The sequence below is a fragment of the Malania oleifera genome, chromosome 9 (genome assembly GCF_029873635.1).
Source record: "Malania oleifera isolate guangnan ecotype guangnan chromosome 9, ASM2987363v1, whole genome shotgun sequence".
NCBI lineage: Eukaryota > Viridiplantae > Streptophyta > Magnoliopsida > Santalales > Ximeniaceae > Malania > Malania oleifera.
Window position 1 is genome coordinate 68,536,126 of NC_080425.1, and position 17,004 is coordinate 68,553,129.

At 36.7% G+C, this 17,004-nt stretch overlaps 2 protein-coding genes across 5 annotated transcripts; one reads left to right on the forward strand and one right to left on the reverse strand.

Moving 5' to 3' along the window:
• Positions 1-487: 487 nt before the first annotated feature.
• LOC131164074 (protein TPX2) lies at positions 488-11,544 on the forward strand. Of its 4 annotated transcripts, none has more exons than XR_009139202.1 (18): positions 488-865; positions 1,343-1,462; positions 3,961-4,050; positions 4,294-4,447; positions 5,022-5,130; positions 6,587-6,637; positions 8,186-8,277; positions 8,385-8,454; positions 8,542-8,604; positions 8,733-8,819; positions 9,778-9,839; positions 10,049-10,127; positions 10,225-10,290; positions 10,379-10,441; positions 10,638-10,715; positions 10,851-10,885; positions 11,008-11,114; positions 11,199-11,544. XR_009139202.1 is itself a non-coding variant. In XM_058121025.1 (18 exons), the coding sequence occupies exons 1-18, from the start codon at positions 694-696 to the stop codon at positions 11,215-11,217; spliced, it is 1,527 nt and encodes a 508-aa protein (XP_057977008.1). In that variant the 5' UTR covers positions 491-693; the 3' UTR covers positions 11,218-11,544. The 4 variants fall into 4 exon arrangements, 3 of the variants coding, with proteins under 3 accessions (XP_057977008.1, XP_057977012.1, XP_057977009.1); XM_058121025.1 differs by having other exon boundaries at positions 491-865; positions 10,841-10,885; XM_058121029.1 differs by lacking the exon at positions 488-865 and adding an exon at positions 1,133-1,197 and having other exon boundaries at positions 10,841-10,885.
• Positions 11,545-12,517: 973 nt separating this feature from the next.
• On the reverse strand, positions 12,518-15,875 carry LOC131164073 (guard cell S-type anion channel SLAC1). Its single transcript, XM_058121024.1, has 3 exons — positions 15,052-15,875; positions 13,680-14,485; positions 12,518-13,296 (listed from the first exon to the last, which is right to left on the reverse strand). Exons 1-3 carry the CDS (start codon positions 15,799-15,801, stop codon positions 12,939-12,941), a joined length of 1,914 nt encoding a protein of 637 aa, XP_057977007.1. The 5' UTR covers positions 15,802-15,875; the 3' UTR covers positions 12,518-12,938.
• Between the last annotated feature and the right edge of the window lie 1,129 nt (positions 15,876-17,004).

Here is a 17,004-nt window from a genome sequence, read left to right on the forward strand (position 1 = left end):
AATAGAAAATGGTGGTTAAACGATTTCAACAATTTTTTTTCTTTATTCACTTGTTGTCACACATACCCATTATGCTATTGGTTCAAAAAATATATTTTTTTAAAAAATTAACATTATATATTTATTTTTTTATATTAAATGATTAATTTACTCCTAAATTTTTTGTCCGTTTTATTTTATTTTATTTTTTACTTAAATGTTAAAAAGTTGAAGGGTAAATTATCATTTAATGCAGGGAGGGTGTGCATCTTAGTATTTTTTAGAATGACAACAATACCCGTTTTCTTTTTCTCTATGACCCTTCCACGTAAATTAAAAGGCCAGGGGCATATCCGACATGAAGATTAAATTTACTATATCTGTCAGAGTATTTTAATAGTTTTTCGGGTATAATTCAAAATTTCGGATCTTTAACAAATCTCGGCGCAATATATACAAAAAAAAAAAAAAAAAAAAAAAACAACTTCCCTACTCTCTAGCCTTTCTCATGCTACTGTTGGTCACTGAAGTCCAACGAAATCTGTGCCGTTCTCTCTCTGAGAAATCGCATTCTCATTCTTGAGAGCTTTTCAAGCTTCGTTCACCTGAGATTCTAGAGGGAGAAAGAGAGAAGAAATTTTCATCTTGTTCTCTTCACCTGGCACTGGGGTTGAGGTTCTGCAGAGCACAAGGGAGTTGAAGTCACCGGAAGGGATGGATGAAGAAATGACCGATGACGTTATAGAGGTGTTCGTGGCTTTTGAAATCGATCTCGAGTACGAGTTCGATGCCCCTCGGTTCTTCGATTTTACTCGCGAGGAATCTTTCGCTGAGGCTCGCGATGCTCAGCTTTGGTTCCAGTCCGCCCCCAGCTATCCACCTTCGCGTAAGCATCTCGAAGTGAAACCCTAGCGTTTCTCCATTCCCATTTTTTGGAATCTGGGGTTTCCTTTTTGTTTTTATGCGTACGTGCATTTTTTTTCTTCTTTAGGGACTCTTCTTGCGTGAAGAGAAACTTGAATGTTTTTTTGCCTAATGATTCGTTTACTGAGCTTGGCATTGCTTGGTGAAATACATTTTTCAGCTTTGCTCGACTGAAAAAAAGAGTGTCAAGCAAATAATGCGATAGGCTTCTTGTTTTTAAATCATAAGAGCATTAATAAGTTCTTGGTCGGTGTCGTCATTTTCTCGGCGGAAGATGCCTGTGCTAGATAGTAGGTACTTTTGATTTGTAGGCCCCTGCAATGTCATTTACCATCTGATGTTTAATGCTAGATATTGTTTAAACTTTCACTTCATTTTTGTACACGATGGGATCTTATTATTATTATTTTAAAATTTGATTTTATGTTCTCTGTTTCAGCTTTTGTAGCGAAATTGGTTTCAAGGGAGGAAATTATACTGGAAAATGTTAACGTTTCTCCAAAATTTAAAGGTGTGGATAGCATGGACTTGATAAATGGTGATTGCCCGGGCCTAGAAGGTATTATTTCTGGCACTTTCGATTTATCATTCCCCATATCTTTTAATGAAATTAAAAATATTATATTTTCATAGAATATCTTGGCCTTGGATTTCCTTTTCAAAGTTGATACAACTGGGAATTTGTATGATTCTTGCCATTAGTGTATACTAGTGTCTGCCAAAATTTTAGGCAGAAAGCACATTGAACTTCACTGTCACCTATACCTTGAGGAAGGAATACAAATGTTTTTCTTTCAATTTTGTTGATACAAGTTTATTTCTTTTATTCATGTTTACCCTTTATTTTTTTTTTCTGCAAAGACATGCAAATGAAGCAATAATGATCAAAAAGGTTTTTGCTGTCCACTGCACCACTTTCACCTCTAATAATTCCCTCATACTTATCCAATGTCACCTGTATTAATACTGACATTGCCTTAATTATATCCACTTATCGACATACGCTAATGTTGTCCCACTTGTGCCACCACTACTATTACCTTCGTGAGACCTATTGCTGATACTTAAGTACCATCGTTGCTGCCACCACCACGATCAAACCACCACTACCACATCCTTGTCCACCACTGTCATGGTGCCATCGCCCCACACTATCATCACAACAGCGCGTTTCATTCCATCATTGAATTCATTGTCCATGGGATTTTATGCCAAATCTTGTGCTTTGGATTTGGAGCACATAAGTTCCGTGGAGGTTCATTAAATGTTTGAAAAAAATCGAATCAGTTGGATGATGTAAACAAAATTTTTACTTAATTTTGGATTAGGTTTCTAATTTTAACTTAGTTTTGGATTATACTTCTAATATAACCAACAAATTTTTTACTTAATTTTGTATTAGACTTCTAATTTAACCATTATATTAAAGTATTGAAACAACAACAGCAACAACAACAAACTAAGCCTTAAATTTTACTTGGTGGGGTTGGCTACATTGAATCCTTTTTTGCCAATTTAAATTATTTTGGTATGAGATGGATCTTCCAAAGAACAAAGCTTTTTTTCGAATAAGCCAATTCATTTGGGACCCTGTAGATCTCCTCTTTTTCCTATTCAAAGATAAGCCCTTTGTCTTTCCATTTTCACATTGAAAATTCTTTGCAGATGAAGAGATGTCAAAGGGACTTTTTACGTCCCGAAAATTAAAGTTTTAAAAAGCTAATGATATTTACAAGTAGCTGATTAACAGTGAAAAACTAATGTGATCCACATGTAGACCTCATTGTTATAAATAGTCATCGCAACCGTTATTCAATGGTTTTTGGGTTCTAATTACTGCTACACACTGCTAAAAATTCACAGCCTTTGTGGCTGTTGACTGCTACTGTTACATAATGGGCTACCACCTACGACCATTACATTACTGCTATTGTTACTAAATTTTCATTTTTTACTATTTATTTTTATTTTCCTTTTCCCCCTTTCATAGGTCACTCTCAACAAATTATATGAAGAGGAGTGGAGAAGTTTATAATGAGGTTCATATTGACAAGAGATGCATTAATTAACAATTTGATATGCAAACTATTTTGTCAAAAAAATATTTATTTTGATAATATTAATAATTTGATATATCTTTTCTATATTTTTCAACATCAAATGCCCTTCAAACCTCTTCTCTCTCTATTTTTTGTCATGTTCAATTTGTTAGTACTTTATTTATTAAATGATTAAATTTTATAAATTTATGTATTATAATTTTAAAGCTTAGGTTGTAGTTATAAGATATAACTCATTAGTCTAAGTTTATAAGATTTTTGTTACTTAAACAAATAAAATAATAGAATTTGTTTAATTTTTTTTTGTTTTTGTTTTTGTTTTTTTTAAAAGAGCTGGTAGCCACCCACATAGCAGCCCCGGATAAAACTTGTTTAATTTATTGTTTAGTTTCTATGTTTTATGTACCTAATAGATTAATGGAGTGTAATGTATTTTATTTTATTAATTAATTTATCACATCTGATTAATGAAAAGTGAAAAAAAAAAAAGTAATTTTGTTTGTTAATAGCAGTTTGAAACAAATGTAAAATTTATTGCTCATACTAAACAACATTAATAAGTTATGCTAAAAGATCCAAAATACACTTTTTTTTTTAAAAGAAAGGGCTGAGAGCTTATAACATCCAAATAAACTAATATATATAAGATCATGCATGCTTGAAAAAAATTCACAGCTGTTACACCTGCTTCCCATTATCAAACATGTGTTACTCCTGTTTCCCCCTACACCCATTACATTACACCATCCTACCCGCTACCACTATTTAAAAACCATGATAAGCATGTTAATGTGTTTGTAATAGCAAGCAAGAAAAATGTTGGAATAGTGAAGAATTGAGTTATGAAACAATTGTTGGAATGGTAAAGGTATTATGTTCCTGCATGCAGTACGACATTGCAGCTAGGTTGCCATTGTAGGTTGCAAGAACACATATTTCCTGGGGGGTAGATTCAGACTAAAACTATTACATTAACAGCACTGTATTATGTTTCTAGGCTGTGAAGGATTGGCTGGACGAATTGTCACCAACTTAGAAAGTGGCAATGTGCCAAAAGATCAGAATCAACAACAGGAATTACCCACAGGTGTTTCATTTACTTCATTGTTGATTATTAATACTGTTTCTTGTGCTGGGATGGTGTTGCCAAGGCCAGAGGTCTGAAAATTTAACAACCCACTGCTTTTTAGTACAATGGCAGCAATTCTCCACACTGTTCCTCTCCCTGAGCTGGTTTGGGAGGGGGATGTTTACAGTCCTCTATGTGCTTATTTTCTTAATTTCCATTCTCATTTTCTCTAACATGATATGCTTTATTTGTTGGTTTTAGAACTGGTATTTTATGACCATATTGTCAAAGATAATCCAAAATCTAAAGCAAGGGCAGCTGTCAAGCCACGTTTTCCAAGGAGTTCGACATTGATGAAACCCACGGCAAGCTATTTGGCCAAGCAAAATCCACCTTGTCTGGCCAGTGATTCCAGGTGATTCATGAATAGAGTTCAGTTATCTTATTTAGCTTGGGTTTATGCCATCTGGTGTTCACATGATGACAGTGAATTTCTCACTGGACATAAAGAATTGTTCTCATGCATAACTTTATTTTGTTTTATTTTATTACACAAAAAACTGGCATTTTGTTTCTGATTCACTTTGGCAATTCTTATGACATGTAATTTATTTCTTATGCATTTCTTCAGGACATTGGTGTGAGCAGCCCTCAAATTGGATGGTCTATGTCCTGTCCCACCTAGAAATCTAGAATACAGTTGTTATGTTCAAATAAGTTTTTCAGGTGCATCAAGTAATCTTGATGCTAAATCCTATGCAGTACAATGTTATAGTCACAGCATGAGTGGGGACTATGTAGGAGATTAGGGATTCAATTCTTATAATGTTATCATGAAACCAAACCCTTTGCAAAAAAGGAGTAATCTTGGCATTTTGTACAACTATACTTTTCAGTAATTTATAAAACATGCAACTGACCAAAATCACAAGCCTTCTCACCTTTGATCATACTTATTTTATTAATCATTTGATTATGTTGATTGTTAGGTTTCCAACACTATCAGTGAATAGTAACGAGAGAATCTTAAATAATTCGTCTGGGATTGAAATTCAAGCCGCCAAGAGACAAAAGCTAGAGGGTGGTCACTTGCGTAAGGTCTACTATTTGTTATTCTGTCATTTGATTATCTAGATTGCATATTTTTGGTGATCTTGTAATGAAAATTATTTGATTTCATTAAAATATTTCCATTCTTTAATAATGGACATACTTAAATAGGCATCTTTAGAGGTGGGGTGGTTTTAGTGTCACCAATCATCCACTGTTCAGAGACTGACCATCAGTTGCTTCGTGAACCCCTGTTGTTGGAATTTCTCATATTATCATATGTTTGTTCTTGTTAATGTAATTTATTATTAGTTTTCAAGTACATGAGAGACATTGTAGAAAGCTAAACTAGCAGCATTTGATGACTAGCATTTTAAAATCATCTCCTCAGTTCTGTTCTAAACAGGAGCTCTATTTCAGCACTGAGACTATAACTTATGTTTCAGGAGTGATAACCTGCCTTCAATGTTTTTGGCATCTTCTTTGAAGTACAATCCAGTCAGTGAAGTGCTGTGTGTGAAGCATATATCCCATAGCTTTAAAAATTGGTCCATAATGATTAAAAATTGGTGCGTAATGGTAGGTACGGGTGTTACATAACGGTATTAATGGCTTCCAAGACTGTTAAGGGACGATATCTTGGAGGTAATCTGATTGACAACCATAGTGTCTATTTCGGTCTGTTATGCTTCCGTAACGGCCATTATGGGTGGCACTGTGTCAGACTGGCTGTGAATGACTAAAACAGGTTTTTGAGTCTTTTTTTTGCATTTTCCCCTCTCTTTTTCCTTTATTGAAGCTTAGGAACTCAATTTGAAGCTGGTTTGTTTATTTAGTGATTTTTAATGTGCATTTTTTTAATTACATGTGTTCATATTCTAGGTTCTTTCAATATTTTTTCCTGTTCTTCTTACACCTAGTTTGGAGACTAAAATGCGTTCTATTGTATGCATTTTTGTTCTTGTTTTAGCATACGAACATTCTATATTTTATTTTTTGGATAACAAAATTTTCATTAAAAATTAAAGCTTAAAAGAGTACAAAAGATGACATTCTATAGTTTATATTTCTTTATATTTATGATTTCTTAGTTTGAATTTCACCTATAATCAATAAAGTAGTGAAAAGTAGCAAATGCTTGCTTCTTCTTACCAATAGTAACTGAAGCAACCAAGATGACATCCAATACTTGTAGTATATGTTATATTTAAAGTGATTAAAATTTACTAGAAATCATTTAATTCATTATTATGTAGGGTTATGATTTATGGGATCAAAACGTGTGAATCTATATATTTTTAAAAAGTTTGCTAATGAAAATGAATTCGTGGACGCGGTGTCCATTACCTGTTATTGTTATTTAAACCATGAATATATCCTGCTTTCACTAAATTAAATTGTTTGCATTCTAAATTTGTGCTAGAAATGAAAAAAAGAAAACTTTGTTTAATATACTGATGTTTGATTCATAAATCAAAAGAATGCCTATTTTTCTGTGTAACAGGTTGCTGATACAAAGCAGCAAATTTATTTGGTCCACAAGACACCTAAGAAGGTATGTTACCTGCTGTGAGAAGCACCAGCTTGACCTTCAACTATATGTGACTTTGTTCTCTGCATGCATTGCTGATTAATGAATTCTTCTATCTTGCATATTGCACTTATTTTTTGCCTCAGACATTCCAATTTTTAATCTAAAAAGAATTCAAACCCTGCATTTGGTAGCACGGAATTCAAGTCTTAGACAAAGCATAGCATAAAATTGTATTGAGTTTCTCCAGATCTACGCAAATCCAACTCCAAGCCGTGAAATCCATGCTCCAAAAACTACCAAAATAAACTTAGAAAACTATGATATATCTAGGAATGCTGATGATTAGTGCATTGGTTGATCTTTATATTTGTTTGTTCGCAAGTGTAATCTTTGCCCACTCAACCTACATGTGAGGTTGAATGATGTTCTATAGTGTGCATGTGTGTTGGATGTCTACATGGATGAAAAGTGGGTCTGGTGGTGGCTCAAGGACTTTCCAACTTGCAGCCACATAGACTAATAAAAATTGGATAGAATCAAGTTAGATTAAAACAATTTACCATTACAACAGTGCAAACACAAACATAAAAGGATTTGTGCTCAAATGAAACCTTGAATGAACAATCCACTACTACAAACTACACTAACTGCTATGGCCTAGTTACTCTACCAATCTACTCCTATTCATATGAATAAGAGAGGTTTGGGACCAGAGATCTGTTTTTGGCCAAGTTGCTTCTCTTTGATTGTCTTCTCTCCTTTATACTTCTCCCTTTGAACTTTTATTTAGCATATTCTCCACTTTCTTTATGCTTGATAACCATCTCTCCCATTATCGCTTTCCATGTGTTTCTTCCGTGCTTCACAACGGGCATGATCATCAAGGGTTCCCACTATTTTTTCATTCTGATCAAGGAGCCTTGTTGCCACCTAGCGATTCACCAGCCATATGTCAGGAATTTGTTGGTGATTTACCAGAAATTTCTGAGAGCCCCCAAAGTAATGCTAAAAAATTGTGCCCAAAAAGGGAATATTACACACCCAACGACTTCCATCTGAATTTTGAAATGGTTAGTACTCATGTCAGTGTTGATTACACTAATTAAAATATGCTACTATTAAAAGTTTATTCTTCCTATGAGAGATCTTTGCTTTGGGTGTTCTATAGGGTAAAAGCATGTTTAACATTTTGGCATCATTAATTATGTAAAATTTAACAGCATGTTGCTATTTTAGATTTGATATACTTGTCTTTTGAATCAATCTGTACTGGGAAGTGTCTAAAAGTTGCTAAATTTGAACAGATCCATACATCATGGAATTTTCAGGGATGATTTTGTATTCATCAGTTTATGGGTTCATGCAAAATTTTTTGTTTTCAAATGTTAATGTTATTTGGTCTAATTCCATTCTAATCATTGGTGGTGATCTTTCTTTCTTTATTTGGGGGGTGTGGTGGGGAGGAGGGGGGTGGTGGTGGTGGTTGTGGTTTGACTATTGCATAGTGAAATAACTCTGTGAGATGTTGCCGCCCATTTGAAGTGAAGATTATTTTTGGATGTCTTGCAGGATGGAAATTTTGATGGAAATTCTGTGCTTGCTAAAATGAAGCTGACTATTCCAAGAGAGCCTGACCTTGAAACAGCGCATAGGGCACAAAGGTCTTTCATGTTGACAGATTTCCATTAATATTTGAATTATATTTCAGCATAGAAAGCATGATTTGTCCGACAGGCAGCAACTACACATAATATTTTTTAAATTTCAGGGCCAAGAATGGTGTAGAACAAGAACGCAGAATTGCACATGTTTTCAAAGCACGCCCACTGAACAGAAAAGTAAGTAAATTTAGATAGATTTTTTTAATAGATACTTAAATTGTTCCATCTTTCCATCCCCTCTTATTTTATATTTGTAATCTGCAGATTTTAGAGGCCCCTTCTTTGCTGTCCCCCCAAAAGGGCACTCGACGGTTGCCTGAATTTCAAGTGAATACTTGGAACTTTGTTTCTTGCTTGTCCCCACATTACTCTTTCTATGAGCATAATGGATAAAACAAGTTCTGGCATGCTATTTGCAACTTATGTTTCCCTTCTTCATGTTGCTTGTCACTTAGGCATTTCACCTGAGGACATCAGAGAGGGCTATGCAACATACTTCTGCTGTTTTGTCATCCTCATTTCACTGCAATAATTTTGACAAGGTTATTCATTAGGCTTTTTAGATTTATAAGTGTCATATTCTAACACAAAATGGTCTTATTTCACTGATTTGTATTGTCACTGTTAGAATTGGGGGAATTTTCGTACGAGCTTGATTTACATGGGTAAACATTAACTTGACCCAAAAGATTAGGTCATTTGGTCTTGGGCCCAAGCATGCATATAAGCATCCATTGCTCACTTAAAATTTTCCAATGTGGGACAAACTCACAAGCGGATTTCCCAACAATTAATTTGTTAGTTTCAACCACTCCCCTTTGAATGGAAGCCATTTGTCATGCAATCAACTAGAATCCATTACTCAACTAGGATCTACTACTCTTCCACGAGTCTGCATCCACAAGAACACATGTCGGAATATTTGAGCCCAATTGGAATCGTCTCCCTCTTGAGCAGAAACCTTCTCCCTTGTGAGGGCAAGCCAAATTCTCCAACAATTGCTCAAGTGGGCCTTACCTCTGTGCCTTATATGCCTCGGAATTCTTGACCCTATTTGGATCCATTTGCCCAACTTAGATGATCTTTATTGGTCTTGGCCATGCACTTGGTCCTTTAACTATTAATATGTCAAGGGAATTAGCTTTACACATCAATTTTTATAATGTCGCTAGCCTAGAGTGCGAACTATCGTCTTTGATACCACTTGTTGGAATTGGGTGTCTTTTTACGAGCTTGATATACATGGGTAAGTACTAACTTGATCCAAAAGTTTAAGCCATTAGGTCTTGGGCCCAAGTATACATATAAGCACCCATCATTCACTCAAAATTTTCAAAATGGGACAAACTCACAAGTAGAACTATCAACAATCCTTATGCCCAAGAACTAAACGGGTAACAAAAGCCAATATGTGGTTTAAAATATATGATTAACAGTTTTACTTTCTCTTGATCTAATGCTTTATGTTATGATTTGGAAAGCTAAGCTTTGCCATTGCAGGGTTTGCACAAGGCTAATAGTTCTATTGCTAGTGTACAAAATGGAGATAGAGACACCAAAAGGTAATGTGTTAAAGGAGTCTTACATCAGCTGCAATCGCTGACATGGCTACAATTATATAGTTTTTACCAAATATTATTAACTGAAGAGTAAAATCCATTGTCGTTAGCTAACTTTGATGCGTTAAGCTTTAGTTTTAGTAGTCAACTAAATGTTTGTTATTTTAATTGAGACAACAGTTGTTGATTGGAAATGCTCATACTTTGCTTAGGTCAAATACTGTGGATGCTCCAAAAAAGGATGGATGTGAATTAACACCCAGATTTAGAGCTCGTCCATTCAACAAGAAGGCAATGATTAATAAATTATAATTACTGATCATGTTCTTAAAAATGTACCCTATGAAATTTCTAAATGCTGGCCTCTTTATCTTGTTCCCATGCACAGATATTTTCTAGCAAAGGAGATATTGGTGTTTTCAGAAATAGCAAGCGGGAAACTACAGTACCAAGGGTATTCCACGGATTGTATCCAATTTCTACTACATAATTTTGGGAGGATTGTTGAATAGATATATGATTATGTGTATGTTTCGATGTAGGAGTTTAATTTTCATACAGAAAAAAGGAGTCAGCCTAATCCACCAACAGAACTTTTCAATAAGGTAAAGCTTTCAGAGTACAGCTGTTGGGTTCCATTGTAATCCTTTCTCTCCTCATTTTAGATAAGTTTGATGTGGAGTACATCAAATTTTGATGCCACTGTACTATTTGATTAGGCCTTATATTAGTAATATGTTTATTTTCTGAATCAATATTTTCTTGAAGACTCATCCACCTATCTTTTTGGTTAAATGCTAGCTGTCCATTCAATCCGAACTCCAGCCAAATACTGGATCTCAGTTAAAAGTGCCCCGTCCTACCTGCAAACCCATGAAGGTTCTTCTTTTTTCGGCTTTGGTTTGTTTTTTTGTCGGTTATAATTATTATTATTGTTGTTGTTGTTGTAGAGTGTATGCTTATCATGGTTTTGTGTTATTGAATTTTTTGTTGTTTGGCACAAGGGCTCAAAAGAGAATAGATTGGGTTTCCTAAAACAAGAAATCGAGGTAAGCATGAGTCCCTTCTAATCTTCATTAATTTCTTTATTGTTCTGCTGAGAGGCTTGATTGTTACTTATTTAGACCTTCCTCCTGCACCTTGCATGTAATCTCACGAATTCCTTTTGTAGACAACACATTTGGTAAAAGAGAAACCATCCATATTTGGAGGAAAGCAGGTTCAATGTAGTAGCAATGGCAGGGTCGCTCAAATTGCTGCCCAAATTGGTGTGAGCAGGTATGTGAACTGAATGAAAATATTGCTAAATTCTGTATCGTTTGGCACTATGAATTCAGTGAGGTCAACCTTCAATTGCCACAGGAGCATGGGGATCCGCTGAGGACAAATTTTCTTAAAATGTTCACGAAAGCCCCCTGAATTTTTCTGCCAATGGAAGATTCACAGAGAATACTAACCACACTAATGATTGTGTTACTCATCAAAGGATGTCAAACCCCCTTTGCTTGTATATGAAATCTGGAAGGCCAGACCTTACCCCAAAAATCTTGGGTTTTTTTTTTTTTTAGGTTCTAAAAGGGAAGGCATGATAATGTTTCAGGAACTCCACAGTTTCTTACAATTTATTGTCTCCATCTGTTCCTCAATAAAAATGTCACAAGGCTGGCATTGTACAATCATTAATGTCTTTTGCTTCCATAGTGATTTTTCCCAAGTTTTATTGTTTTTTTTATTTTTTTTTTTTTTTTTTTTGTTTTGTGTGTTTTTAAGACCACCTGAAATTGCGATTAGAATGTGTACAATGCAATAGCACGAGTGTATAGCCTATTGTAGTTTAACTAGCAGGTTGCCAAAGCAGTTCTAATGAAGCAGGTACTTTTGCTGTTATTGTTGCATTATTTCTTGTAGTGTATTTTTACAATGAAATCCAAGTCAAATGCAATCTTAAAGCAACCAAACAAGAGGAAAAAGCACAGCATACGTCAAGATTTATATGATTAGGCTTCAAAGCCTATGCTCATGGGCATGGGAGGAGAAAATGTGCTTGCTTTGATTTAGTTGGATAGGAACAACCCGATGAACGTAACCAACGTATATGATTCAGAATGCAGGATGGATTGTTAGGTTGGATCAGGGCCATCTCAGGCCTGCAGGGCTTTCTGTCCGAAACTTTGCCTTCACCTCTGCCCCTTAATATCAATGGGCTTCAGAGTTGAATGCATGATTCGCACACATTGCAAGTAGATTTGACATGGAATACAGACTTATCTTTGAGGTTCTTGGAGAGCACGTCATGCGGTCCATTCGATGGAGCGGTGGCCCAGCGTAAGCTGTTTGGTTTGCATTGGTGTCTTTGCTTGATAATGGAGCAGTTATATAATAGAATTACAAGAATTTGGTGTTTTATACAAAATTATGTTAAACTCCTAAAGCATCTAATAATGTGATTTTAAAAAAATAAAATAAATGGAGATGGGTTTGATGAGGTAGAACTATTCTCAGATTTCCATTTTTTATTTTATGTTGAATGGAATAATACAAATTTTGGCGTGAGTGTTATTATTATTTTTATTTATAAATCACTGTATTTCTATACAATTTTTTATTTAATAATTGTTGTATTTCATCTCATTCCTAAAAATAGATATTTTGTCAACTAAACTCAACCTAAAACATTGTAATTGGGCAAGGGATTGGGATTGTTTCTCCTATATATGTGGTTCTACCCCATCAACAGGGGAACACAAAAATACACAATCCCTAAGGTCACTCCAACAATCTTTATTCTACAGTATTAGGATGGCCTAAGTTATTTTTCACCTGCAACTACAATTTTTAGATTGTTTCACCCCTTTCACTTGAATGGCATCTGCCCCATGCCACAATATGTTTGTTTTTAACTTTGTAGCAACCACATCAAGGTTGAGCACGCCTAATGACACTGCAAGATTGATGCACCTGCGATGGTGTATGTGCAAGTTATGCTCAAACGGCCTGCAAAGATGCATGGATGGGCTCTTCAGAGTCTTGAATTAACAGGTAGCTTCAAAGTTGATAGATACTTGTAGCAGTATGAACAAGCAAGGCTTTCCACCTGTAGTCTCACTCTTTGTCGTTCCTCTTTGCTGAACTGGGAGTGGCTATGGCTGAAACAAAAGAGAGAGGGGGCTGCTTTGCCCAACGCCTGATGTCGTAGTTAGTTCTTTTGTAGGACTTCTTCTCCTTGCCATGTCTTCTTGTTGTGATGGCGATGGCGAGATCATTTGGGAACAGAGTCCGCCAGACAAAAGCATGGAGAAGGGTTGAGACTAACAGAACAGAAACCATTGTTGATGACATGAATGAAAGGAGTAGGGCAAGGCCTTTGCTCAGATCAGAAGGGACCTGCTCTGCATACTTGATGGTGGCCAGTGATGCTGTTGTCATTGGGAAGGTGTAAGACCACCATGCGACTGAAAACCTGTTAAAAGTTAAAAAAGAAAAAGTGAGTGGTGATTTGCCTTTGCAAATAAATTGCAATCTGGTAATATCCGATGATGATTTTGCAGAAAACAAGGAGCAGTGGATTGGAAGTATATTGACAAAAATTATTCAGGATCGTTTCAAATGGCTTTGAATTATATATTGTTTGAGACATCTAAACTAGCAACTTAATGAAAAACTAGCATTAAATTTTCAAATGAATGAATTCTAGCTACACAGAACATCTGTTGGATAGCAGAAAAGGCAGACAGTATTTGCAAATTTTTCACCATGTCACCAATTTTAGTCCCATGGGCAGAATAATGGCACTAGGATGAGAAACTTTTTGTGGTTTTGATGGTTAAAAGAGTAAAAGCTTACCTAAAGCCCCTGAAAAAGTTGATGCGGACGACTAGCGAAGTGTAGAGAAACAAAGCAATGAAGTAGCAAGTCCTTGACAACCCATCAAATTCGCCATAAATGGTTTCCCATGCTATGCTTGCAGCTGAGGGAGCTGCAATGAACATGGAGTACACAGGGTGTAGCTCTTTAGGCAATGCTTCACTTGTGGGCAATCTCTGATACAAGGTCACAAACAGAACAAGGTAGTGTGCAAACCCAACCGCCCAAAAGAATTTAGCAGCTTCCGGCCACCCCACCTTGGCTGCCAAAATCGCCCCCACAAAATTCCCAACAACTGAGAGATGGGAAGAAGGGTTTGCTACCTTACTGAGACGCCTCTTCCCCCCAGACAGCCATTGTCCATAAATCTTGAGCTCAAGAAAGAATATGGGTGCCATGAAAATGCACCAAATGGCAGGGTGAAGGGTTTTGGGTGCTAGAACAGGTGGTGCACCAATGGCTAGGAACATGCAAACAACCCATGGAGCGAAGAAGAAATTAACTCTGACAGGGTGCAAGTATTCTCTTTTGACAGCTTCAAAGTAGAATAGGCATTTGAGTGCATAGGTCACAGAGATAGCGACGAGGACTGCTAAGGCTAATAGCCAGAGGGCAAGGTTTATGAAGGGGGTAATGTGGAGGAATTTGGTGGCTGGGCTTGTAGCGAGGGTGCGCCATAAGATGGCTTGGCTGCTTAGGCCGAGACAGATACCAAAACAACCGATTGGGAATCGAAGCAGGAAGGGCCATTTTTCATCTTTGGGGAGGAGTATGTCCTCAGTGTCCTGGGGAAAAAAAAATGTAGATTGATGTAAGTTGATATCTTTTTGAGCCATACAAGCAGTAACGAGTGTGTTAGTGCCCATATCACATTTATACGTGTTGGTGTGAAATGGTGGATGCCCTTCCTCCATGAATATATAGAGCATGTCTGCAGACCTGACAAAAACACTTCTTCCTATTCTTTGATGGCGTTATTATCGGTAGGACTGTGGGATGAATCAAATATTTTTATGTAGACTGTTTTTTGGTCATAAAGCAATCTTCATGCTTGAGAGAGAACCATGAGTCTATTCCCAGTAAAAAAATCATTGGCCTTTTATTATTGAGTAAATTTAAGATGAAATATATTATATCAAACTATTGGGTTTCAATTGGGTTTGTTGCTTGGGTCTTCTGCAAAATTGTGTTCTGTTTCTGTTGTTGGATCGTTGGTTTTCTCCTTTGTTCAGTTTTATCCACCAAGAGAAAAAAGGAAAAAAGAAAATGAGAGAGAGAGAGAAAGAGAGAGCAAGCTAACAAAAAGAGTACTACAGGTTAAGGAAACAAATTTATATCACTGCTGCAGTACCTTGACTTGATCCAGTTCAGGTCCTCTCAGAGCAGCAAAGTACCTTCCAGCAGGAACACTTCTATGATCCGACTCCTCAACCCTTCCAGTGCCCTCAGCTCTCTGAAAGTCCATCTCACTCTCCTTCCTCAAAGGAAACATGGAGTTCTGCTTCCCAATTGCCGATTTCGTTCTAAACATATTGAAGTCACCCTTTCGGTCTTCGACGCCAACTCTACTAGCTGAACTGAAGCCTCCCAAACTCCGTCCGCTTCTCCGAAGAACCCTCCTTTCATCTTTAGCTCTAGACTCCCCGTTGAGTACTGAGAAGCCGGTCTCTAGAGAGACTTGGCGACTGAAACTCTTATGAGGTCTCTTTGCATCTCGAAGCTTATGGTGTCTGTGGAAATGCTTCCCTGCTTTATGCCCCATTCTGCTCATTCCTTCTTCTTCTTCTTCTTCTTCTTCTTCATGGAGGACCTCAGGGACATCCACAAGATGAGCCCCAAGCTGCGAACTCGAGATTTCTTTATTGTCCATGGTGCCGGATTCAATCCTTATGCTGGTTAATGCTTGGGGTTTATATACGAACTTCATTTGATTTTTATACACAGGTGGGGATGTGGGTGAATGTGTAGGAAAATCACGAGAGGGGAGAAGAAGAGAAGCTTCTTTTGGTAGATGAAATGGAAGCCAATACTTTCTATTCAAAAAGTGGGAGTTCTGAAGTGTATCTCGTGAGTCAAAACAGAACTTGTTTAGGTGTTGCATCCAACTTGAGCGAGAGAGAGAGAGAGAGAGAGAGAGAGAGAGAGAGAGAGAGAGGCTATTCACAATTTCACGGGACTCCCAGAATAAGAGCAACAAAGCAAGATCAACTTGTATTGATGTTCCACAATTGCAGTTTGCAGCTGAGAGTTTGAAGTCTACTCACCAGGGCCCAGGCTGAAGCTGCTTGCTTGCTTGCTTTTGCATTATGGTGGGTTCAATCATATCAGCGTTTAAAACTCAATTCAACTTCAACGAAATCAAATCCAACTCCACAACAAGCACACATATTCCCTGATATCCCACTATAATTGGCTTCCAGTCGGGTTCTGGAGTAGGAAAATCAATATGCCGCAAGGCACAGTGACATGTTCTATACAATGAAAAATTTTTAGGCGAGCCCCATGTCACTATGTTGGTAAGACCATGTAAAACCCATCAAATGCGCCGGAAATTGATTAAACAACACTATAATAGGAAAAATTTACCCTTTTTTTTTAAAGGTTATCGGAAAAGTGTTATGTTGGATACGTGGCTCATATTGAGTGGAATGCATGCACTGGGAAAGCATGGTGAAGCAGAGAACAAGAAAGGAGACTGTAGGAAGAAACCGTCGACGATTTCAGTATTTAGGATTGGCCTCGGTATTAAATCGTCGACAGTTTGTCTGAAACCGTTGACGGTATTATTCGACGCAGATCATGGATTTTGAATCGGGAGATCAGTAGATTAGGAGATTTGGAAAATTTTCCTCCGTGATTTGCTACATAAGTGTTTTAGATGCATTCTAAGTCTTCTGTGCGTATAGGGTTGTATATAATCAATATTTGTAACCCATTGTTGTTCACCACACCAACAATCACTCGGGTTTGATACTGGATGTTGTTCTCAACAACCTACCCTAAGAAACCAATCGTCGGTGCTGAATGTGTGCAGCGGAAGACCTCACACAAGTTCTCACAAACAATTAATGGAATAAGCAAGTAAGCACTTGATGATGAACTATATGAACCTAACAATCACTCAACAATGAGAATGAATGAAGGCAACAATCAAAACACAAGAATTTACGTAGTTCGACAATTTGCCTACGTCCATGGGAGCAGTAGCTATTTTTCATTATCAATAAAGCTTACACCAACCTTAATCCCATCTAGGGTTATATAAAAATGATTATATATCAATCTAATGCATACAAAAGACCTA

Excerpts from the sequence above, each read along its gene's own strand:
- LOC131164073 (XM_058121024.1), bottom strand. The coding sequence starts at position 15,801 with ATGCAACACCTAAACAAGTTCTGTTTTGACTCACGAGATACACTTCAG. Across the intron at positions 14,486-15,051 it reads CTGAACTGGATCAAGTCAAG|GACACTGAGGACATACTCCT; the intron begins GTACTGCAGCAG and ends TTTTTTCCCCAG. Across the intron at positions 13,297-13,679 it reads AACTTTTTCAGGGGCTTTAG|GTTTTCAGTCGCATGGTGGT; the intron begins GTAAGCTTTTAC and ends AACTTTTAACAG.
- LOC131164074 (XM_058121025.1), top strand. The coding sequence starts at position 694 with ATGGATGAAGAAATGACCGATGACGTTATAGAGGTGTTCGTGGCTTTT. Across the intron at positions 4,448-5,021 it reads TGTCTGGCCAGTGATTCCAG|GTTTCCAACACTATCAGTGA; the intron begins GTGATTCATGAA and ends GTTGATTGTTAG. Across the intron at positions 10,442-10,637 it reads CAACAGAACTTTTCAATAAG|CTGTCCATTCAATCCGAACT; the intron begins GTAAAGCTTTCA and ends GTTAAATGCTAG.